The sequence below is a fragment of the Rana temporaria genome, chromosome 7 (genome assembly GCF_905171775.1).
Source record: "Rana temporaria chromosome 7, aRanTem1.1, whole genome shotgun sequence".
NCBI lineage: Eukaryota > Metazoa > Chordata > Amphibia > Anura > Ranidae > Rana > Rana temporaria.
The window spans coordinates 25,675,897-25,701,518 of NC_053495.1; the positions used below are offsets into that span (position 1 = coordinate 25,675,897).

General features: G+C 44.5%; 1 protein-coding gene across 2 annotated transcripts in view; it reads right to left on the minus strand.

The window, feature by feature from the left end:
• The window catches only part of ACOX2 (acyl-CoA oxidase 2), an 89,191-nt gene that overhangs the window by 50,414 nt on the left and 13,155 nt on the right, over window positions 1–25,622 (minus strand). For both annotated transcript variants that reach the window (XM_040359092.1, XM_040359091.1), the window contains 8 exons: window positions 22,456–22,575; window positions 19,651–19,766; window positions 15,958–16,130; window positions 14,557–14,719; window positions 13,228–13,418; window positions 5,308–5,469; window positions 3,389–3,494; window positions 920–1,137 (listed from right to left, as the gene is read on the minus strand). In XM_040359092.1, the coding sequence (XP_040215026.1) occupies window positions 920–1,137; window positions 3,389–3,494; window positions 5,308–5,469; window positions 13,228–13,418; window positions 14,557–14,719; window positions 15,958–16,130; window positions 19,651–19,766; window positions 22,456–22,575 (1,249 nt within the window). The remainder of the gene's footprint in view (window positions 1–919; window positions 1,138–3,388; window positions 3,495–5,307; window positions 5,470–13,227; window positions 13,419–14,556; window positions 14,720–15,957; window positions 16,131–19,650; window positions 19,767–22,455; window positions 22,576–25,622) is intronic.

Here is a 25,622-nt window from a genome sequence, read left to right on the forward strand (position 1 = left end):
GCCCCGTCCCTAATTAAAATAAGACTCTGCCTACATACAAAAAAGTGTCCCTATTCATTTTTTCGGAATGTTGGCAACTATGGCATTACTGATCTTGTTTGCTGCCACTATAACAACATGTATTTTTGGATTTGACCCTTTTTATTGAACTAGCTCACCTTTTCTAGCTAATCCAGGCCACAGTACAGAGCAACACTGCAGTGTACAGCAGATAGCGGTAGAATATGCTCTCCACCAGGGGTCAAGTCCTGGGGGAAAAAGTGTGGGAACTCCCCCCCAAGATCCACTCCCCCACCAAAAAAAAATGATACGCTCATATGCATAATTACTAAACCGCATGTTTTTTTTTTCTTTCGATCCACTGTACCTTAGTAATCCTTTATGTTACTGGCCGCTTCCTGTATATGGATTCATCGGGTAGTGTGCGGGTATTCCGTCACTTCCTCAATGCCGCATTGTCTCCTGGGAGCTTTTGTCATTGTTCCCAGGAGACATTGCGGAGGTATGCTTCTTTCTAAATCCCGTGATAACTCGCGGCAGACCTCCGCAATGTCTCCTAGGAACAATGACAAAAGCTCCCAGGAGACATTGCGGCATCGAGGAAGTGACGGAATACCCGCACACTACCCGATGAATCCATATACAGGAAGCGGCCAGTAACATAAAGGATTACTAAGGTTCGCCTGCCCCTGACAGTGACTCGAGCTGGGCATCGCCGCTTAGTAAAGGATTGGCTCGGGCGGCTCGGCTGCTCTAGTCCTGCAAAGGGAACTGCGTTCCTGCTGTGAAAAAAGTGCAGGAACTGCGTTCCCACGCGTTCCCGCAGGACTTGAGCCCTGCTCTCCACTATAAATTAGGAATTATTAAAGTAACTTTGGATTGGAATCAGCAGCAGGTAAGATCTTTACTTTTTACTCACCTGAGGTCTGCTAGGAGGCCAAGGTAGGCTGTAGTGGCCAGGTCCAGCTGTTTCCCTGACAAGTAGCCATGTTGCAGAAAGTCACCGGCACTTGTGAATATTCCATGCAAAGCGTACAGATCACAGAGGCGCTGGAGAACAGTTTTTATTTCAGGTTGAGTGGACAGGGAGCTCAGAGCAGAGGCGAAAGTCTTCACAATTAAGTAGTGTATGTGGCCCTGAAAGACAACACAGCATGTTCTACGAATCTGTGAATTCCTATCAATAAAATCGGCAGTTAACATGAACCAATAAAGAACACTTCAGCAGGATTTAATGTATGTAAACAAAAGCCAAAAGAAAGATTAGATAGCTTAGAGAGACAAATTAGTGATAGTGAGTGATAGAAGAGAGATTAAATCGATAGAGAGATAAGATGCTGAATTGTAGCCAGGTGGGCTAGCATTTTTAGTTGTTTGTTGAAGAAGACCCCTGCATAGGAAATCTGTGTGTTATGAACTTTGCCTTTTTAAATAAAAGTGGGCTGCTAAAAAAATCCAGTTTGAACACAATGGCCCGGATTCAGATAGGAGTTACGACGGCGTATCTCCGGATACGCCGTCGTAACTCTGAGTGGCGGGGTCGTATCTATGCGACTGATTCGTAGAATCAGTTACGCATAGATTTCCCTAAGATCCGACCGGCGTAAGTCTCTTACACCGTTGTATCTTAGGCTGCATATTTACGCTGGCCGCTAGGTGGCGCTTCCGTAGATTTACATGAGGAATATGCAAATTAGGTAGATACGCCGATTCAGAAACGTACGTCCGCCCGGCCATTTTTTTACGTCGTTTACGTTAGGCTTTTTCCGGCGTAAAGTTACCCCTGCTATATAAGGGGTATCCTATGTTAAGTATGGACGTCGGGCCAGCGTCGTATTTTCCGTCGCTTACGTCGTTTGCATAAGTCGTTCGCGAATAGGGCTGGGCGTAATTTACGTTCACGTCGAAAGCATTGGCTTTTTGCGGGTTAATTTGGAGCATGCGCACTGGGATACGTTCACGGACGCGAATCTTGTGAGGAGCATCTGGTCGTGTCCGTTTTATTGAAATTATGTTCTCTCTCTTTTCCAGATTATGGCCCCAACAGTGCTCACTGAAATATGCAAACGTTTAGAAATCCTTCTGTAACCAATGCCACCAGTATGTTTTGCAACAATAAGGTTGCAAAGGTCTTGAGAGAGCTCTTTGCTTTTACCCATCATGATGTTTGTGTGACACCTTGTTAATTAGACACCTTTTATAGGTCATGAGTTGAGACTGAAAAAGCTGAGATATTAATTTGCACTGACAGGGGGCAGGATTGTTTTCTAATTACTGATAGATTTCCCCTGGTGTCTTTGCTTTCCATGCCTTTTTGCACATCCCTTTCTTCATGTGTTCAATACTTTTTTTCCCTGTGTCATTTCATTTTATTACACAACTTCATTTCTAAAAACGTATTTGTTTTGGTTTCTTTGTATGAATTGCATGGGTTGTTACCGACATGTGGTGAATTTCATGTCAATAGCACCTTTAGAAATATATTTACCTAGAAAAATGGTGACGTGTTCAATACTTATTTTACCCGCTGTAAATATCCTGGGGCCAGATTCACAGTCAGCGGCGTAATTTTGTGCGGGCGTAACGTATCCGCTTTACGTTACGCCTCCGCAACTTAGACGGGCAAGTGCTGTATTCTCAAAGCACTTGCTCCGTAAGTTGGGGCGGCGTAGCGTAAATCGGCCGGCGTAAGCCCACCTAATTCAAATTTGGATCAGGGGGGGCGTGTTTTATGTAAATCAACTGTGACCCGACGTGATTGACGTTTTTGCCGAACGGCGCATGCACCGTCCGTGGAATTTCCCAGTGTGCATTGCTCCAAAGAACGCCGCAAGGACGTCATTGGTTTCGACGTGAACGTAAATGACGTCCAGCCCCATTCACGGACGACTTACGCAAACGACGTAACTTTTTCAAATTTCGACGCGGGAACGACGGCCATACTTAACATTGGTACGCCGCACTTATGCCTCATATAGCAGGGGCAATTATACGCCGGGAAAAGCCTAACGTAAACGTCGTAACTTTACTGCGTCGGTCGGGCGTATGTTCGTGAATTCGCGTATCTAGCTAATTTGCATACTCAACGTGGAATTCGACGGAAGCGCCACCTAGCGGTCAGAAAAAATATGCAGTTACGATCCGACGGTGTAAGAGACTTACGCCTGTCGGATCTAATGGATATCTATGCGTAACTGATTCTAAGAATCAGGCGCATAGATACGACGGCTCGGATTAGGACTTACGACGGCGTACATGGCGCTGCGCTGTCGTAAGTCCTTTCTGAATCTGGGCCCTGGTGTGTTAGCTTTGTAAATTGAGCCTATTGGAGCATATTGTGTGTTGACGTCTTACACAAGATGGATAAGCCAAGATCATAGATACTAACTATTGAGGCCTTCACAAGCTCTACGGAGGTGCTGTTCCATGCCACATATTGCTCAGTTCCAGACTGTACTAAATGGTGCAGTTTACCTGCTGCAGCTGCGATAAGCCTGGAAAAGGAAAAAAAGTATGATATTATAATAAATACACATAATTATAGAATACATTGTCGTAACTATAGATCAGCAGTGCTTATCCAAACTGCCAACGCAAACAGCAACAGTGATGTGCAAACACATTGTCAACAATCAGGTTTCAAGATGATTCACTTTGAATAATAAAAAAAAAAAAAAAAAAAAAAAAAAAACTCTTCACGCATGTTAAAATTAGATTTACCTAAAATTCTGTGGTACAACACTCATTACAGTTTGATACCAGCTCCTCATTTCTGATAGCCTTAGGTCTCGTACACCCGGGCAAGAATCTCTTGCCGCCGGAGTGTACACACACTCATTTCAAAAGAACCACGGTTCTCTCAAAAGGCAAGAACGCGGTGACCAGTGGCGGCTGGTGCTCAAAATTTTGAGGGGCCCAAACAAATGAAAAAAAAAAAAAAAAAAAGACAATTGCAGCCTCACTGTGCCATGCCATCAATTGTCACCACTGTGCCATCAATTGTCACCACTGTGCCATGCCAAACGCAGCCACTGTGCCATCAAACGCAGCCACTGTGCCATGCCATCAATTGTCCCCCACTGTGCCCACATCAATTGTCCCCCACTGTGCCCACATCAATTGTCCCCACATCAATTGTCCCCACATCAATATATATATATATATATATATATATATATATATATATATATTTATTTATATATATATATATATATATATATATATATATATATATATATATATATATATATATATATATATATATATATATATATATATATATATATATATATATATATATATATATACATATATATATATATGGTATTTACTGGCAGAAAAAAGTTTTACTATCCAAAGTTAAAGCAGTTGTATAACCGCAACAATTTTTATTTTATTTTTTACACCTGAAAGGCAAAATGAGCTACTATGCACCGCATAGTAGCTCATTATGAAATACTTACCTGGAACGAGGTGTGTAGAACTTACCTGGTCCACGCCGAGCAAGATGTCATCTTGCCTCGGCATGTCTTCCGGGTATCGCCGCTCCAGCGCTGCGATTGGCTGGAGCGGCGATGTCGTCACTTCATTCATTCGACTTCATTCCGGCAAGGTCCGGCGGCTGCCGGGCCTCTAGCCGAGGATCCCCGCTGCGAATGCGCCACTGCAGTCAGTGGCGCATTGCGAGGGGAATATCTCCTAAATCGTACAGGTTTAGGAGATATTCTTTATACCTACAGGTAAGCCTTATTATATGAATTTCTCAATCCATTTTTTTTTTTGATGGATTGAGAAATTCATATGTTATAGTTTGGCACAGGGCACTGTACTGGTATTCATTGCACACTATTTGTTGATTGTTTGCACATTAATTAATAATCATAGACACATGTACATACTTTTTGTTTTTTGAGTAACAAGTTCACAGGATCAGTCGTGGTAAAATGTTTATATAAGTTAGCGCAATACACTTCACAAATACACAAATCTAAATTCAACCTTCTGAGGTTGCACTTTTTATTGCAGCAAGACTTAATAAGAATATTGATATTATCTTGGCGCCGGTAACACACACAATTTTTTCTAAGCTTTATTATAGGCTTACCTGTAGGTAAAAGTGGTAGTAAAGACTTTACTACCACTTTAAAACAACAAGGGCAAAAAAAAAAAGAAAACTAATGCAGCTACTGCATCCAAGGATCGGTAAACTGCAATATACTGTGCTTCACTTTTGTTCTTGGTCTAGGTAAGCTTTAAATTCTGCATAAAAAGGTGCTAGGCAGTAGCACTGTATTACTAATTACTGACCTGTATGCCCTGCTTTCATAGGCCTTTACATACACATCCGGATTTAAGAAGTCCAAGTGTGTGTTTGCTTGGCATCCACTGGAGAGCGGTGTAGACAGATAAGACGTAGTGCGTGGTAATGGCTTTCCTGATTGGGCAGCACCAAAACACTTAATCAGAAACCTAAAACAAGTACAAACAAAAATGGTAGTTAAATGAGCAGTAAAACTACAAGCTGGTTTAAAAAAATAAAATTGAAACATTTGTTGATTAAACTGTAAAGTTTCCAGAGATTCTTAGAAATTATGAGATCTGAGCTAATGGGACAATTTTGTCATAAACACAGCCGACTCATCTAGTATTATTGTAGATAACGATTCCATGTGTAGTTTAAAATTGTTGGGCATTGCAGCAAGTTTTAGAAAAATGGCAATTAAATATTTATGGCAGTTTATGACAGTCTTAAAAGGTGAACTCCAGGCAAAAAAGCTAAATTTACAGTCAACATTCACTCACCAGCTACTTTATTATATACACCTTGCTAGTATATATACACACGTGCTGCCCCCTACCCAAAAAAAAAAAAAATCATGTCCACCAAAAGGCATCCGCATTTATTATTTTTAATCATTATAATTAAAACTACAATTTTATTTATCAGGAAGTCATGCCGCGTACACACGGTCGTTTTTCGGCATGAAAAAAAAAAGTTTTTAAAAACGTCATTTGAAATCATCGTGTGTGGGCTTCACATCGTTTTTCTGCTTCTGAAAAATGTTTTTTAAAATGTCGTTTTTCGGGTTGTAAAAAATGATCGTGTGTGGGCTAAAACCAAGTTTTAAACCCGCGCATGCCCAGAAGCGATTTATGAGACGGGAGCGCTCGTTCTGGTAAAACTACCGTTCATAATGGAGTAAGCACATTCATCACGCTGTAACAGACAAAATAGCGTGAATCGTCTTTTACTAACAAGGAATCAGCTGAAAGCAGCCCAAAGGCAAATAGAACTTCCCCATCAGAGTGCCGTCGTACGTGTTGTACGTCACCGCGCTTTGTTCATCATTTTTCAAAAACGATGGTGTGTGGGCAACATCGTTTTTAATGATGAAGTTGGAAAAAACGGAAAATTGTATCATACTTACCAGTAATTTTCCTTTCCTGGTGCCTATCCATGGCAGCATACCTGTGACAAGCTCCGCCTTGGCTCCTCCCTCAGGACTAGTGAATATTATAAAAGTGTTGGTTAGCACAGCCCCCACATTCTCCGTAATATAGAATACCGAAGGGAGGGATTGTATGCTGCCATGGATAGGCACCAGGAAAGGAAAATTACTGGTAAGTATGATACAATTTTCCGTTTTCCTGGTGCCTCCATGGCAGCATACCTGTGACAAATAACTAGCTGAGATGGGTGGGATGATTCAAAGAGTTTTTTTTTTTTTTTATCATTTAAAAGAAGAACCAAAAGGCCTATTCGCCGTCTGACTGCCGAACTCCACTGATGAAAAAGAGCTCCACTCTGCAAATTTTTCAGAAACATATGCTGGGACGCCCCAGTCGTTGCGCTGCGAATAGCTTCAATTGATACACTCGCTCTTGCCGCCCAAGAGGCAGGAACCGCTCTGGTGGAGTACGCCCAGACTGCCAAAGAGGATCACAGTCCTTTTGCCCTGTACACCTTGTGGACGAGCCACAAGGCAATCGTTCTTGCTGGCGCCTCCATGCCCTTGTTTTCCAACCTAGGGAGTTAAAAACAACCTGGTAGAGTCCCTGAAGGATGCCGTAGCCTGCGGATGTCACCTGAAAGTGGAGAAAATGTCCAGCTCGTGAAGGGAACCTGAGCCCTGTCTTGAAAATGTTGGAAGCGCCCAAGTTTATGACATGTTCGAGGATGATATGACCTTGGGGCTAAATCCCCGAACAGTTCCGAGTTCCACTCTGTCAGGATAGAATATGATATGATTATAATCCGCTCCTAAATCTGGGAGTACTGCAAACATGTCTGCCAGAGATTATGGCTATGAAGAAGAATAGCTGCATGGTTAGATTCCAAAGCGATGTTGACTCTGAAGGGACAAGAGGTGAATTGGCTAAGGACTCTAGGATGATAGCAAGGTCCCGAGTGGAAAAGATTGTTTAGTTGGCGATCGGCTCTTTGACGGCTTTGAAAAATTGGATTATTAATGAATCCTCTGTCCATTTTAACTGGCTGCTGCTGAAATTGCCGCTGCACGTACCCTTAGTGTACTCAAGCAAGACCTAGGTCTAAGCCTGCCTGCAAGCATTCAAGAATTTGAGAGAATGATGGAGAATCTGGAACACCGCTTCTGCCAATCATGAAGGCCCAGAACCTGTTCCGCACCTTGTTTGTGGTTGTACTGGATGGACTTGAGTCTTTTCTCAACTTGACCAACAATGTAACTATATAAGCCTATCCTATATCCTGTTTGTGGATGGCTTTCTTGCCCTGAGCAGGGTTGCGATAACCTTGTTGGAACATCCTATGGATTGGAACCTTTCCCTTTCATCTGCCAGATGTGAAGATCCAACCTGTGGGGAACTGGATAGGTGCGACGTACTTATGACAGGAGAAAGGTATTATTGGAACCCTGACTGAAGGCTTGGTATTTAGGTACATTGTTGTGGGAAAACAAGGATGTCTTGGCCAGTGCGGTAGGCCTGCTATCACCGTCATGGTTCCTACCATGAGGCTCCACAGGAGCTTTGGAATGAGAGACCCTGGAAAAAAGGCATAGACCAGGTTGCAGGGATCGCATCTACTGCTTCTGCTTGGGGATGAGGAGGCCTCGGGACGAACTTTGAAATCTTGGTGCTGTCGCAAATAGGTCCGGCTCGAGGGGACCCACTGGACCACTATCTAGGTGAAAACTTTCTGGTGCAGAAACCATTCTTTGGAATCAACGAACCCCCGAGATAGGTGGACGGCCCTTGAATTGAGATGACTGGGCAGAAAGGCTGTTTTTAAGTCTTTAGATTCCTTTCTGCCCAAAGGATTATTGTTTCCACTTCCCTCAGCAGGTCCTGCTGTGCATTCCTTCTTGTCAGTGCCAATAAGACACTGCAGCCCTCTTGGCCATTCGGAGGTGGGAACTGGGTTGCCTGTACCTCAAATTTCTAGTGTTAGCAATGCAAAAGGAAGGATTCCTGAACCTCCAGGCTATTCGATACTAGGCATGTTGTATGGAAGGACCATCTTCCCTGCCCTGAGATCTGGATCTAGTGTGAGCCCCCACTTGCCGCACTGGTATCGGTAGTAGTTGTGATCCAGTTGACATGTCCTGATGGATGCGATTTCATAAGCGTGTATTTCTTCATCCACCCATGTAGACTCCTGGGCATCAGGGTCGTCAGGTATATGGATTGAGATAGATACGGTCTGTTCTGTCGCCTCCAAAACTCTGGCTGGAAATGTCTCGAATGCTAATACCATAGTGATGCATGACAACATCTGGCCTATTAGGCTCAGACAGTTCAATGCCCACAGGTAGGATGTCACACTGACTCCCTTCATCTGCCGAATAGTGGACTTTACCTTTGAGGCGGGAAGTTTACTGTACTGTTCTGTTCCACTAATTGGGCTGGATTCTTCACCATGGGACAAAGGTCATCCCTGTAGTGGTGTACTTCAGAGTCCTAATTCTCCTGGAGGGGTTATGATAGCAATTAGGATCTTCATAAAGACTTTTGGTGATGTGCAGAGGCCGAATGGGAAGGCTCAAAAATTGAAGATGTACATGCCCCACTGCAAACCCTGGATATTTCAGGAGAGGAGTACAGGTACATGCAGGTAAGCATCCTGCAAGTCTATTGATAACATCCAATACCTCGGTTGGAATAAACGAACAATCGTTTGAAGCGAAACCATTTAGAGATTTCCAGGAGGATCTTAGCGAGTTAGACTCTTCAGATCCATCACGGAACTCCAACCTTCGTTTCTCTTGGGAACTAGAAACAGGGTGGAGTAAAAACCGAGAATCTCTCTGATAGAGGTACTGGGACCACTGCTTGCTGCTCCTGCACAGGAGAGAAGAAAAAACACTGTAGTGCTTCAGATTTTCTGGGGGAACCTCGACACCCTTGTCGGAAAAAAATAAGATTTGGAGGGGGGGTGTCTATAAACGCCCAGAAGTGACCATATTCAACTGTGAAGACTACCCACGGATCCCTGCACCTTGAACCCGGATCCTCGAGAAGTACTTGAGTCTGACCCCCCTTGGGAAAAAGGATTTGGCAGAATCCTGTGGAGGTAGGCATGAGCTTCCGCATACGGGCTTGAGGAAGGTGGAATGCTTGCTTCTCTAGCTCTGCCTACAGCCTTCTTCCGTCTGGACTGTCTGTAGTCCTCACTCTTGGAGTATTAAAAACTTGGTGCGAATGAGCTGGAGCACCCGGGTCGTCTGTCTTGGGGTAACAGGCCTAATTTCCCGCCATTGATGCGAGAGATGGTCTTACCCAATTTCTCCCTAAACAAGGCTTTCCCGTCAGAAGGTATCTTGTACCAGCTCTGTTTTGAGGCAATATCTGTTGACTATGGTTCCAGTCACAAGGCCCGTTTGGCCATGACTATGTGGAGCATTGACCCAGGGGAGCATAGAAAAGAATCGATTGCGGATTCACCAATAAGATCTGCTTAGAGCTTTAGCTCATCTAAGGCCCTGGTGGTATCCCCCTTGGGATATCCAGTTGCATTGCGCACTCCATCACATCTGTCCAGACGTAAAGGGGGGTGGACATTGATGTCAGGGCCATCGCAGGATTACAAGTGTTTGCCCACCGTCTGGTGGAAGATCAAGATCCAACCTTCTGTCTAGTGGGTGCCTAAGTGAAGTCGAGTCCCCTTTTTTTATTTTTTATACAAGAGACATAGAAAACAAAACAGCAGCCGGCCAGTATTTACTGAGCCGAACAAGGCCCAACATGGCCCATTACACAGGTACAATCAGTGACCTCTAAGTGAGGTTGAGTCTTACATGGGCAATGTGACGTTCTTTGCCAACTTTACCACCACTCCATCGACTACTGGAGGGCTTCCAAGCATTGCGGAAACTGCTTTTGAGGAGGTATAACTTTCCTAGTTGAACAATGGAGAATTCTCTCTCCGTCCTCTTCCACTCTTCCTCAATCACACTCCTGAATTTGCCCATGAGAGGGAAAAGGCAATCTGGAGGAGAAAAGGGAGGCACGATTTAGACTTCTGTGCCAGTCTCCTCCCAGCCGATTGCTAGTTTCACCACCTGCACATACGGCTGGACCGTGGTGAAAGCGAAACAAAAGGCATCATGGACATCGGAGAAGTCCCCTGAGATAGTATTCTCTTCCTGATGTTTGAAGGAAGAGACAGGCGTTGGGCGAGATTTCACTTGAAGATGGCCCGGGAATGGACGCCTCCGCCGATTGCTCCAGAGTAGAAGATGCCGGTTGTTGTGGCGGCATTGTGGGGCCCAAATCCGCAAAGGAACTCTCTCCCGCGTATTTAGGTAGGTCCGCCATTTGCAGGCTTTGGCCCTCTGCCACTGGGCAATTCCGCCAGACCGGTTTGTCTGGAAGTGGGGTGACTCCACGGGTCTGACATTTCGGGGATCTAGGCTTCAAAGAGCGCGAGTGACGGCGTTTATTTGGCCGATGATTACCTGCCACTCCTATGATCCCTATGCCTGGACGACCCGTCTCCACGTGGACTAGAGTCACCATGGTCCACATGTCGCGTTGAGGTTCTCTTAGACATCTTCTGGCGTACAGGGCTGAAAAGAAAGTACCAGCCTCAGTGCACTCTTTTCCTTTAAGATCTGTAAGCTTACCTGAACGTAGGTCCTTACCTCATCTGTAGAGTAGGATCTTGTACAGGTGGCGAATGGCTCACACTGAGTGGATTTAGCAGAAGTAGCAGCCAAGAAAAGAATAAAGAGGAAACCAGGGGTCAGATCCTAATCTGGGGATTTACCTCTGAATAAATGGTGTGATTTTTTTTTTTTTTTTTTATTTTATTCCCGGAGACACGAAAAAAATATATTTTATTTTATATGTGTATTTATCTTTAATTATTATCTTTTACTTAAGCTATATTTCTTCTACTTCCCTTTTTTTTTTTTTTTTTTAACTTAAATAAACATATAATACACGTATCCGTCTTATTTTTAAAAGAAAACATATGTATGCATACATTATTATTATTTTTTTTTTTTTACTTTTACTTACCTGAAGAGAAGAGAGTGTTTCCCTGGAGCCATCTGACTGCGTAGTACTTCCTGCAACCTTTAGGTGTCTCACTGAAGCCACTAGAGGGATCCATAGAGGCGAAGAATGCTTCAGACTTGTGCCTGACATCTTGTGGGCAAAAAGCGTCGCTCTGCCCTCATCCAAAATGGCCACCGCAGCCTCCGGATCCACCGCGCATGCGCCGACCGTCGGGACGAGAACCCGGAAGACGCGCACCGCCGGCGCATGCGCAGAACGCGACTGAGGACGCCAATCATAAATAAAAAGCCGGCGCTAAGCGAGCGCGGCTCCTAAGGAGCTGGAAAAGTTTACAGGGGGCTAGGCACAATAAGAAAGGGGAATGAATACAAAGAGGACTAGTGCAAGGCAGGATTGGGAGAAAACCTGGAGAGAAAACAAAAGTAAATGCAGAAATGGCTGCTACCTCTGTAGCCAACAACTGAGCAAATGCCTAAACACCACTGTGCAGATAGAGCTCTTAGTTAAGAGACAAACTGCTTGTCCCAAAAGATCCTACAGAAGGGACTCCCTACCTTATCAGCGCATTTAGCTGCCCAAGAGAAGGGACCGCGTCCGGGAGAGGCTTGAACCCAGACGGAAGCTGCCGAATGCAGAAGGTAAGGACAACCGACCAGAATTCACTGCCATGAGGTATGAGGAAAAAAAGGAGAATGTGGGGGCTGTGCTAACCAACACTTTTATAATATTCACTAGTCCTGAGGGAGGAGCCAAGGCGGAGCTTGTCACAGGTATGCTGCCATGGAGGCACCAGGAAACTTCGTTTTTTGGACATGCTGAAAAACAAAGTTTTTTTCATGCCGAAAAACGACCATGTGTACACGGCATCAGATTTACAGGAAACAGCATTTTGTCTATATGCTAAATTATATGACATACCATTATGTTCAATTCCAAGGGGCAGGATAGGGTAGTATAGGGGCAGGCTAGGGCAGTACAGGGAAAGGCTAGGGTAGTATACGACAGTGGTATCGGTGACAGTGCTGGTGGGGGGGATGGGATCAGTGGCAGTGGTAGGGAGAGATGGGGATCAGTGGCAGTGCAGGGAGGGGAGTCAGTGGCAGTTCGGGGAGGAGAGGATCACAGGCAGTTGTACTCATTTTGTCTCTGGTTTTGTGGCGTCTGTGGCAGTAGTGACACCTATGCCAAGATTTGTAGATGGGGTCTCCTCCAGCCTCTCCCACTTCGGGCCTACGAGTCAACTGACTTCTAGACTCCGCCCCTGGCCATCCTGTGAGCTGAGTGGGCGGCTGCAGGCTCCAGGGACAGCTCAGCTACTTTGTGTCCCACATGCAGTCCCGCTCACTGCTGGGATGCACCATCTGCCCACCTGGACGCCCCCTTTCCTTCTCAGGCTGCCCCTAACCCACACAGGCGGTCAATGAGGAGGGGGCATCTCCGGCGCCCCTGCACACAAAACCATGTTAAAAAAAAAAAAAGTGCCCGTCAATTTCTGCCCTTTTTAAAGTGTCGCCCGGACCATTGGACCTACCGGGACCCATGGTAGGGGCGGCCCTGCAACTATACAGGGAATAAGTAGCAACAGTCTGAAGAGGTCATCTTTCCGCTCTCTCCCCATCAACGTGTTCCTAATCAACATATGTTAATGCTTTAAGTTCACTTGCAGTTTGGGCTTATTCTTCTTTAAAAAAAAAATATTCCAAATCTTTAACGCAGTATTTGTACCTTGCAGCTTGTAGGTGTAGGACGGTGTTTTCCCCTTCATAAGTACATGAAGCTACAACCCTGGTGTAAATTGTTGGTATTCCGCTGAACAGAGAGTAACCGTGACCCCCGCAGGCTTTGCGGCACACCTCCACACCATTGGAGCAAATCTCTGTAGCAAAAGCTTTTAGGCCGGAAGCGATAGCGTGGAGCTGGAATAAAAGAACCCAGATGTGCATGTTGTAAGCAGAATGCAAAGCACAGGCCATTCATCTGTAACTCATCCCAAAGCAAATATATCGATATAATTTATATAAAAAACTAATACAACACTATAATTTAAATAAAAATATTTCCTAGTTTATAAGAAGTGTATGTATACGATTAACCGCTTGCTGACAATATACTGTATATATACGGCGGCAAGGCGGCTGCTCTGCGCAGGATCATGTACCTGTATGTGATCCCACACTTCCGGGTTTAGGGTGCGCACGCACACTGCCGGCAACCCGGGCCCACTGTGATTGGACACATACACAGCCCTTCAGGTCTGGTATGATTTTAAGAGTAACCCCACTCCAAAAAAAAAGCATCCCCCCCGGTATGTATATCCATTGTCAATTGTTGTGTTTAGTTTTGGTCTGGAGTCCCTTGGCTGGACCCGAAAAAAGAAGACAAACCTCCGACTTTGAACGCTCCCGCCAACTGCCTGCTCCGTCGTCTGACATTTCTTAAAGTGGAGTTCCACCCAAAAGTGTAACCACCGCTTATTGGCTCCCCCCCCCCTCAGTGCCACGTTTGGCACCTTTCGGGGGGGGGGGGGGGGAGACCTGTCGTTTTTGACAGGTACCCTTCCCCACTTCCAGTTGGCTGAGTGGGGGGGGGGGGGCAGAGCACCAAGTTTAGGGCATGTGGCCTGGCTTGGTCCCCCCCCCCTTCTTGGCCTGCATGCTCAGATGAGGATCTTATATGGACTTTGGGGGGACCCCACGCTGTTTCTATTTTTTTTTTCATTGCCGGCATTCCTTCGTTTACATTTCAGCTCTTAGATGGGAAGCTTCTGTTGGATTCCCGGCACGCTCCTTAACAACCGGCTACTCTTCATACAGAATTTGAATGGCCAAATAACCAGAAATTCATCCAAATTTATCATTCAGACCAAAACAAATTGCACATGTCTAATCAGAGAATGTTTAGCCCTAAATTCAATTATGTACTGTTAATATACAACATCTCAAAGCTACACCTTGGCACATAAATGGATAGGCACACCTGGCAGCAGCTTTGTGATCTGTGCCTGGCTGCCATGTGAACGGCAACGTTTAAGAATGGGAAAAACTATATTCTTACCTCTGCTAAAGAGTTAAAATTCTCCACCCTAATCTCTTTGAAGGCCTCGTTGTAAAATGCAGTCATCTGTTTGGCCATAAAATGAATGGAATAACAAGTTGCCAGGAGAGGCAACAGCTTTTGTTGCTGGGTTTGGTAATCAAGGATTTTAGCTTCTTGGGCTCTATTAAAATAAAAAATTATAAGTTGATTATACATTTTGGAGCACTAAACCACAAACCATGTCAACTGAATTATTTCTTTCTACTTTGAAGAGCTTGGTTGGCACAAGAACCCCCACAGTTAGGGAATACAATCAGGAAAATAAAGTAAACCCCCCCCCCACACCTTCTGACCTCCAATCATAGCCGTACCATAAAAAAAAAAAAAAAAAAAAACTTACTTGGCTTTGAAGTATATTTATGCACAAGAACAAAAAACTGGGAAAACGTATTTACTCGAGTATAAGCCTAGGGTGAGAAATACAGCAGCTACTGTAAGTGGAAAAGAGGGTCAACTAAGCTCATCTGCAGCCTTACTGTGCCCATTTGCAGCCTCACTGTACCCATTTGCAGCCTCACTGTACCCATCTGCATGCCGCAGCCTTACTGTGCCCGTCTGCATGCCTCATGTACCGACGCCAAGCCAATCTCTCTGCCTCACTGTGCCAATCTCCCTGCCTCATGTACCTGATCTGTGCCTCATGTACCGACGCTGTGCCCATCTGCATGCCTTACTGTGCCAATATCCTTGCCTCATGTACCGTAGCTGTGCCCATCTGCAGCCTTATGATCTCCCGGCGCTGTGATATGCAGTCTAGTTGGTGGCCGTGTAGTGTAACAAAGCCCCGCCTCCTCCTTGTTCTCTCCCGTGATGGAACACCTACTCAGTTTCCCAGCAGTGAGTCAGTTTTCAGCCTATCACGGACGAGGACGAGGAGAAAGCAGGGCTTTGTTACACTGGACGGCCGCCGACTAGACTGCATATCGCAGCGCTGCATATGTACACAGTGATGCAGCGGGACTCGAGTATAAGCCGAAAAACTCAACTTATACTCGAGTATATAAGGTATATACCTCAGATGTGGTGGCTGCATTGGTTTCCCTTTATAAGCCCCCTCCTCTGTATTTTAACCCGGTGATCTACCCAGTAATACACCTCCCATCCTAGGGTAATAACACTTACTAATTGTACTGTATCCATCAATCTAGGAGCAGCGTTGTCACTTCAGAACAGGAAAATGTGTTAGAAATACAGAAAAGCTCCATAACAAAGTTGGAACTTCTCTGTAGTCCACAGAGAATGAATAATGCTGGAAAGTCTGTAAAACGTGTTGCATTATTTGGTTATGCTTTGTGGCAACACATTTAGTGGGGTTCCTCTTTAATAGAGTCCCTGTAAGCAGCATGGTATGGTACATACCCGGGTTTCATCTCTGATTGACGTCTGACTGCGGAGTACCTCAACGAGATAGTACATGCTTTCATCAGGGATTCCACAACCTCACCACCGATCATTGCAACCCGTACCGCAATCATGGTGAAATAATTGATCTTTTCTGACCCACGTTTCACATAGGAGCCATCGGGCAGAACCTGTTATAAAGAGATTCAAATAGTATGGTCTATCAGTGTTATGTAAAACGAAATTTAAACCTGAATTCCAGGTAAACAGTCTATTACAGAGGTCTAAAACCTGGCGGCCAGGTTCGGACAAAATTCAAATTTCTTAAGAGACTAAAATAGAAAATAAAGGAATATAATAGAAAATATTATAGTGTAAAACAGAACAGAATACAAAATAAAATAGAATGGAAATAAAACAATAGAGTAAAACAGAACAAAATAGATTAGAAAGTAAAAGAACAGAATAAAATAAAATAGAAAGAATATAACCATCTTCTGAAATTCGAATTTTGAATAGAATAAATAAAGTAGAATAGAACAATAGAACCGTTTCTCGAAATTCGAATTTCAAATAGAAAAGAAAAGAATATAATAGAAAATAATAGAAAAGAACAGAATAGAAATTAAAAAGAAATAGAATAGAATAAAATGGAATAGAAAGAACATAACCATCTTCCAAAATTTGAATAGAATAAATTTGATTTCGAAATGGAATTCAATTTGAATGCAATTTGGAAAATTTGAATTGATTCAAATTTGAATAAATGAAACGAATCCCCAAAACAAATTTAACTAAACTCATGTAAATACTGAATCGAAATTTTTTTTTTTTGTTCTGCACATATTGGTTCCTGCACTACTTTTTGGGGATTTCAATGCGACTTGCCGCAATGAAAGCGACAGTACAAATTGCTCTGATGTGCAACTTTGAAATCGCACTGAAGTAGCGCAGTTTCAAAGCCGCACCGGTGTAAACAGGGGGGGCCAAATGGGCGGTGTTGATCTCTAAATGCACATTTGAGTAACTGCAGCAGTGTTTGCCTTTGTGAACTTTTAGGAAAAGCTTCCTCTGGAGTACAAGTTTAGTTTCATTTTGCTACCAGGTCTTTCGCCGATTTCATGGCCAGACTTCCATTAGGCAGCAGTTCGAATATGGTGGAGCTCAGTTATATGCCTCGCTAACAAAATGAAATGAAATCAGAGAGGTTAAAGGGTATAATCTTTGGGATTGACTTCTTAGCTTGTATATATTTAAAGGGCCAGATTCAGGTAGGAGATACGACGGCGTATCTCCAGATACGCCATCGTATCTATGAGTGTGCGGCGTCGTATCTATGCGCCTGATTCTTAGAATCAGTTACGCATAGATTTGACTAAGATCCGACCGGCGTAAGTCTCTTACGCCGTCGTATCTTAGTTGCAATTTTACGCTGTCCGCTAGGTGGCGCTTCCGTATATTTACGCGTCGAATATGCAAATTAGGTAGATATGCTGATTCAGAAACGTACGTTTGCCCGGTGCATTTTTTTTACGTCGTTTACGTTAGGCTTTTTCTGGCGTATAGTTACCCCTGCTATAGGAGGCGCAGCCAATGTTAAGTATGGACTTCGGGACCGCGTCAAATTTTTCACGTTTTACGTCGTTTGCGTAAGTTGTCCGTGAATGGGGCTGGGCGTGAGTTACGCTCACGTCGAAAACAATGAGACTTTGCAGCGTCATTTGGAGCATGCGCATTGGGATACTTTCATGGACGGCGCATGCGCCGTTAGTAAAAAACGTCATTTACGTGGGGGTCACAATTTATTTGAATAAAACACGCCCACATCTAACACATTTGAATTAGGCGGGCTTACGCTGGCCAATTTACGCTACGCCACCGCAACTTACAGAGCAAGTGCTTTGTGAATACTGAACTTGCCTGTCAAAGTTGCGGAGGCGTAGCGTAAATAGGATACGCTACGCCCGCTCACAAATACGTGCTCCCTACCTGAATCTGGCCCAAAGTGTTTAACCTTTAATTTTTGTTATAGGTGTCCCAATGGGGAGATTTCCCATCACTTCCTGTTCCATTCATACAATTGAAGCAAGAAGAAAACTCTTCAAAGTGAGGGGAATGCCCTCATGGGCAGTTTTCCCTGGAGCATGCCTCAATTGGAAGAATGGTCTTAATTACGGTTTTGGAGACAACCCAAAATTTTGGGTATGCCTTCTCTTTGTCCTGTCCCCATAACAGCGGGTACACAGACTGGCGTTCTAACTCTTCCCTACACTATTCAACATACAGAGCAACGCTGTATCCTGGCCTAGGTCAGGAAGGCCTAGGGCAGCACTTTGCAGGGGGGCAGCATGGAAAGAGTCCCCGCCAGGTTGCGCCAGTCTTAAGGTGCGGAATGGGCTGAGAGGCAAATTAGTCTAGCGCTGCTTCTAATTTTGACTGTCCTATCATCCTGGACCACAAACCTTCCTCACTGTGCTATACGTTTTCTGCTGTATCATTGGCATGGTTATATCTTCTTAGCCCTCTCCATAAAATTATCAATTTGTGCAGTAGAACTATAGGCAACACTTTTTTTTTCTTCATTTTGGATAGAGTAAGAGAAAGTTATTGCCCCTGACAGTTTATTTTTTACCATCCCTGTCCCATTGCCGAGATTTCCCTTCACTTCCTGCCCCATAGCCAAACAGGAAGTGAGAGGAAATCTATGCAAATTAAGGAAATCCATTGCCACCCCTCCCCCAGGCCCAGAGAACTAGTGTCCCCACTCGAAAATGTCAGATAGGGGTGTGGCCTTGACAGGAAGGTGTCATATTTAAATTAGGGGGTGTACAAGTTTAGTCAGGCTTAGGGCAGCACAAAACCTAAATCAGAGGCGTATCTAGTGAAAATAGCGCCTATGGCAAGCACTAAAACTGCTCCCCTGTCGAAACATTTGAAACCCATCTTTCAGATAACCTTAACAAAAAAAACAGCTAGCAAAACTAGTGATATTTATCATCCCTTGTGATACCTTGGGTAGTGACATATCCTCTTTATGGAGAAATCTGGGGTTTATTAGACCCCTGATCCCTTCTCTCCCCTCCAAGGCCAGGTAAATGCAGAACCAATACTGGAAGTGATGAAATCTTCATCACTTAAGGCCTCAGTTTTCAAAGAGGAGAGGGAGAAACTGATGTTCCTCCTTTGTGCGCTGCCAATCCGACCAGATGGAATGGGAGAACAGGGGAGGGCTGTGGCTGAACGCAGCAGGGATAGCGCTGTCATTGTCCATTAGCAAAGGTGCTGAAAAAGAGATCCTGCCTATGCTTGGGAGGAGGGAAGAAGAGACCCTCAGACCCTGGTAAGTGCCTTGCTGCCCAGCCACTCAACAGCTCCCCCTTCATATGGCGCCCATGGCACTTGTCATGGCTGCCATACCCTAGATACGCCACTGACCTAAATACACTACTGATACACAGGGCAGATTATGTTTGTGTCATTTCATTTAATTGTGTGTGAAAAACAAGCCAGGATAATCAGGAACATGAATATCTTTATTGGCATTAACATTACCCCTCAGTGGAAACACCTGAACTCAATTTTGAGCGTGAAAACTATAAACATTTGGCCCTACAATGTAACCATTTAAATGGAGTAAAGTCCTTAGCAAAAGAGACCCTACTGACAACAGTTTTGATTACAAACAAATAAAACTACGAACACTTTCAGTACCTCAGAGAATCTGCTTAGCATGTTTTCCTTTGGAATACGAATGTTTCTCATCATGAGGTATCCATTGTCAACCTGTTGAAAGGCCATCTTGGGACCAATGTCACCAACGGTTATTCCTGAAAGGAAGGGGCAATGGGTGAATATTTGGGATTCATACATTTATTTTCATATATAGCAGAGAGGACCTTATTGATTAAAGTGGTTGAAATAAGGATTATCTGTGGTGCTCTAAAGTCTAGTACAGATAAAGGGAGGCACATGTCTGCAGTAGCTTTCTAATCACTTGAATTCCAAGCTATTGTACATATGCAAAGCTCTGACACTTCCTGGTAGCCAGAGCCTGCCTGTTCCTTCCAGCCCCCCCCCCATATATTCCCATTGGCCCATTGCTATGATGAGGTTCCTCCCTGGCCTGTAGAAATTTGTGCAGGGCCCCTTCACATGTGCGGACCGTATGTCCGCATTTTCATCCATCCGTTGAGGATGAAAACGGGACATACATTGGTCCCTATGTGATGATGACCATCCGCTGACACCCGTAATCGTCCGCCTCCGCAAAGATCCGGTTTTTCGGACGGAAGAAAATCCTATTTTTCTTCCGTCTGCCGGATCGGATCGGATGAACACGGACATAGTGTGCGGGGACCACCCTGTCAGCTTAGCAGGGATTTTACGGAGGATCCCCGCTGAGCTTTTGCGGAAACACGGAGCAGATCATTACTGATTCGCCCGTTTGAAAGGGCCCTTACACACAGGCGCCTCCGTGTAGTGGATTCCACTTGCTCAGCAGGGGAAAATTGCTCCGCTGATCCCTGATGAGCAGGCGGATGACAGGTCCATCTCTACTACGTTGAGCGGAGTGGACACGGACAATACAGCTCTCCTCTATGAGGAAATCGGATCCGCCGGACGGATGGAAAATAAGACCACCATCTGTTTGGTTCTGGCGGACAGGAACAGATAGGATGGCAGTGGATGACATCCACCACTCCATAGGAGGAGACCTGCAGGGTCCGAGCAGGTCCACCTGAAAAACTGACAGGCAGACCTAAATCGGACAGCCCGCGTGAAAGGGCCTGTAAGAGGGAGGAAGCAAGCAACCTTCTTTATTAGCAGTGAGTGTTAAAAATTTGCCTGATTAGAATGGGCAGTAGAGGAGTAAATGAAAGCTGCTGTAAGTGTGTGCACCACTAGTGACATTCATTTTAAAAATGCATTTATAAAATTAAGCCAAAAAGAAAAATAGAGGCCAATTTATATTGGAGAGCAGAGATCGCGATTTGCCATCTATTCTCCATTATACTCCGCTAAGTTACACACACCGCATTTTACAGCCCATTCATAAAATGCAGGCCCTGGTGTGGATACATGGCGTCCTCTTTGTTTAATTGGATTGGAGAAAAGCCAGTCATGTGAATTTGATAGGTCATGTGACCCAGCTCTCCTTTAGCCCCCCCCCCCTTTATTTACATTTATTTTAGTCTGCCACTGACTCACTCCCAAAGCCGGCACAGCACAATGTACATCACACATTTGTGCAGTAGCCTTTTTATTTTTACTTGAAGAGGTTGTAAACCTCAAAAAAAAAAGAAAAAAAAAAAAACCTGCCAAATACTAGCTCATTATGAAATACCTTAAAACAAAGCCCTACCGCGGCACCTGCACACCGCTGACATCTTTCCCAGCTTTACTTCCGGGTTTTGCGGGCTCCGGCCAATCACAGCGTCACTCCCATATGCAGATGGGAGCTGCCGCTCACGGGACGGGCCCTGAAGAAGCGTTTCTTCAGAGTGCATGCGCCGATCACGTAAATCGCTCCTAAATAGTGCAAGTTAAGGAGATATTTACAGTACCTACAGGAAAGCCTTGTTACGGGGGTTACCTATAGGTACAAAAACACCAGGGGAGTTTATTTAGTCTTTAACTGCTTGCCGACCAGCCGCTGCAGTTAAACGGCGGTAGGTCGGCTCCCCTGCGTGAGAGCCAGTAGCTATACGTCGGCTCTCGCGCAGGCCACAATGTATGAACAGAAAATCAGTGATTTCCCATGTCAGTCCACCCCCCCTACAGTTAGAACACACCCAGGGAACATACTTAAACCCTTCCCCGCCCCCTAGTGTTAACCCCTTCCCTGCCAGTGGCGTTTTTATAGTAATCCAATACATTATTATAGCACTGATCGCTATAAAAATGCCAATGGTCCCAAAAATGTGTCAAAAGTGTCCGAAGTGTCTGCCATAATGTCGCAGTATCGGAAAAAAAAAAAACGCTGATCGCCGCCATTACAAGTAAAAAAAATATATTAATAAAAATGCCATAAAAATACCCCCTATTTTGTAAACGCTATAACTTTTGCGCAAACCAATCAATAAACGCTGAAAAATATGTAGAAGAATACGTATCGGCCTAAACTGAGGAAAAAATTTTTTTTTTTTTTAATATATTTTTGGGGGATATTTATTATAGCAAAAAGTAAAAAATATTCATTTTTTTCTAAATTGTCGCTTTATTTTTGTTTATAGCGCAAAAACTAAAAACCGCAGAGGTGATCAAATACCACCAAAATAAAGCTCTATTTGTGGGGAGAAAAGGACGCCAATTTTGTTTGGGAGCCACGTCACTTGACCACGCATTTGTCAGTTAAAGCAACGCAGTGCCGAATCGCAAAAAGTGCTCTGGTCTTTGACCAGCAATATGGTCCGGGGGTTAAGTGGTTAAAGCAGTAGTTGGTACAGTTCGGACCCCCAATGTTTTTTTTTTCCCAATGGACCCAATAGTGACTTTGAATCTGAAGTGAATTGTTACCTGGCAGTGGAGAGTGATCCTTCAGACTTCGGATGGGAACAATGAAAGGATGCATGCCATAGTTCTTTCCATTACTACGTAATTGGGCGAGGACAAGAGCGTGAGTGCTGGTCTTTCCTACTGTGCAAGTCATAGAAACATAAAATAAGATTACATAATGTAACATATTTAAAGCGGGGGTTCACCCTATATTTAAAAAAAAAACATTTTTTTTTCCCTCTACCATTAAATCCGGCATAGTAGCGCGAGCTACACTATGCCGGTCTTAATTTTTTTTCCCCGTACTCACTGTTATAGCGTACATAGAAGATTCCGGGGAATGGGCGTTCCTATGGACAGGGAAGGTGATTGACGGCCGGCCGTGGCACGTCACGCTTCTCCGGAAATAGCCGAAATAGGCTTGGCTCTTCACGGCGCCTGCGCATAGCCTGTGCGCAGGCGCCGTGAAGAGCCGAGACCTACTCCGGCTGTCTTCGGGGAGCGTGACGTGCCAGAGCCGGCCGTCAATCACCCTCCCTCTTGCTAGGAACGCCCATTCCCCGCGGCAGACGGAATCGTCTATGTACGATATAACCGTGAGTACGGGGATAAAAAAATTAAGACCGGCATAGTGTAGCTCGCGCTACTATGCCGGATTTTATGCTGCATTGTTGTTAAGGAGGGTGAACCACCGCTTTAATATGATTTGTTTAAACATAACGTAACACTGCATAAGAAAACATATGCACCAGCTTTGGATTGTACATCTATGTCAGCCTTGTTATTACAAAGCTTGTAGTAATCATTGACTAACACTAATAATTAAATTATACTAATACTAGTAATAGTTTTATTCATAATAAATGTTTTCCCCTTTTTCCCCACGTTTAGGAGCCAATAATTGACGTTGAACCAAACCCTCCAATCCTTTAGAGCCAAGGAAGCTTCTGTTTGATCAGCTGTTGCCTTAGATCTCCACATATGATCAGTTATGACACCAAGCAGGCTAGTTAACTGTAATAGTTCATTTGCACAGAAAAAAAAAAAAAAAGACCCTGCGCATAGATGTATACAGAGGCCCGGATTCACAAAGCACTTGCACCGACGTATCTCCAGATACGCCGCGTAAGTGCAAATATGCGCCGTCGTATCTTTGCGCCGTACCCACAAACTAAGATACGCTTAAAAACAGGCTTCATCCATCCCACCGACGTAACTAGCCTACGCCGGCGTAGAGTGGGCGCATATTTACGCTGGACGCATGTGGCGCTCCCATTGATTTTGTATTCAAATATGCAAATGAGGAAGATACGGCGATTCACGATCGTGCATGCGCCCGACACAGGCTACGCGATGTGCGCGTAAGTTGTACATCCGGCGCAAAGTTATTCCCCATAAAGGAGGTGTAACTCAGCAGCAGACATGCAAAGGGCTGCACCAGGGAACTCAAGTCGGCGTATTTTACGTTGGACGTGAATATGACTAGGCGTAGGTTACGTTCACGCCGTAGGCAGTGATCCGGCGTATCTTAGGCAGTTGTTCCGACGTGATTGTGAGCATGCGCACTGGGATGCGTCCACGGGACGGCACATGCACCGTTCGTTATACGTACCTGTCTGGCACTCGGCCCATCATTTGCATGGGGTCACACCTCATTTGCATGGCTCACGTCCACTTCCACTTACGCCGACTTACGCCTTGGAAACCCAGCGCAGTTTTAGGAGCATTGGCTTTGTGAATTCAATGCTTGCCTCTCTGCGCTGCGGCGGCGTAGCGTACAGGAGATACGCTACGGCGGCATAAATGTGCGCCGCTGTCTATGAATCCGGGCCAGAAAGTTTTGTCTGCATCTAAATGAAGCCCTATCGTAACCATTGAGCGCATACACACAGCTGCATCTACAGGCTCATTCACACAGCAGAAAACAAAATGCTGTGCTTAGCTGTGTGTAGATGTATACGAATATAAGCTGCGGCACCTAATTTTACCACAAAAAAATAAATAAATGGGGAAAACGTATTGACTCGAGTATAAGCCTAGGGTGGGAAATGCAGCAGCTACTGCAAGTGGAAAAGAGGGTCAAAAATGCCCATCTGCAGCCTCACTGTGCCCATTTGAAGCCACACTGTGCCCACCTGCAGCCTCATGTACCTTTGATCTCCCACTGTGTCATGTAACTGCAGTCGGCGGTGTTCTGTCAAAAGTTCCAACTTATCAAATTCTCAAACCAGGTGTACTGCGCTTGCGCCTCCACGAGAATGGCCTCCACGTGTCATCAACCCATCAAATACACCAACTTTCATTTAAAAAACGATAATCACCTATCACACACCAAGAAAGATGGTCTCGTGGACGCGCTCGCGCATGCCGGCAACAGGCGTCGACTACAGTTAAGACAGCATGACACAGCAGGAGACTCAAGTATAAGCCAAAGGGGGGCTTTTTCAGCATAAGTGTAGGGGTTGGGGTGAACGTGGAATCACATAAACTTCTACAGAGGCACCATCCCTTGAGAATATGCAAATATGTTTAAAAAAAAGGAAGGAGGTTGGAACAAGTTGGGATTTTAATTGTGCCTCTGAGGAGTGTAGAAAATAGAATCCAGATACATTGATTTATAGAAAAATAGATACGTGTTTATTTTTCTGCCACAAGGCAGTACATTCTATGATAAAGACCTAGGAAAAGTAATTTACAGTCTTTTTTTTAAACATATTTGCACACCTTTTCAGCATAAAAAATGTGCTGAAAAAGTTGGCTTATACTCGAGTATATATGGTATATTTTGTGCACGATAGAAAGATTCTGCGTAAAATATGGGCCTAAAGTGCAGATCTATGCATGTAAAATCCGCAGCTGTGTCCTACTTTGTGTGCGACTAAACACAGTGCGCTTTTTCATATGTAGCCACAGCTGTGTGTACAAGCTCATTGATTTCTATAGTGTGACATTTAGGAGGTGTACCAGACTATTTGTTGTACACATCTAAATGCAGCTTTTTTAATCACTTCCATACAGGGCACTTATACACCTTCCCGCCCAGACCAATTTTTAGCTTTCAGCGCTGTTGCACTTTGAATGACAATTGCGCAGTCATGCTACACTGTACCCAAATTACATTTTTATCATTTTGTTCCCACAAATAGAGCTTTCTTTTGGTGGTATTTGATCACCTCTGGGATATTTAC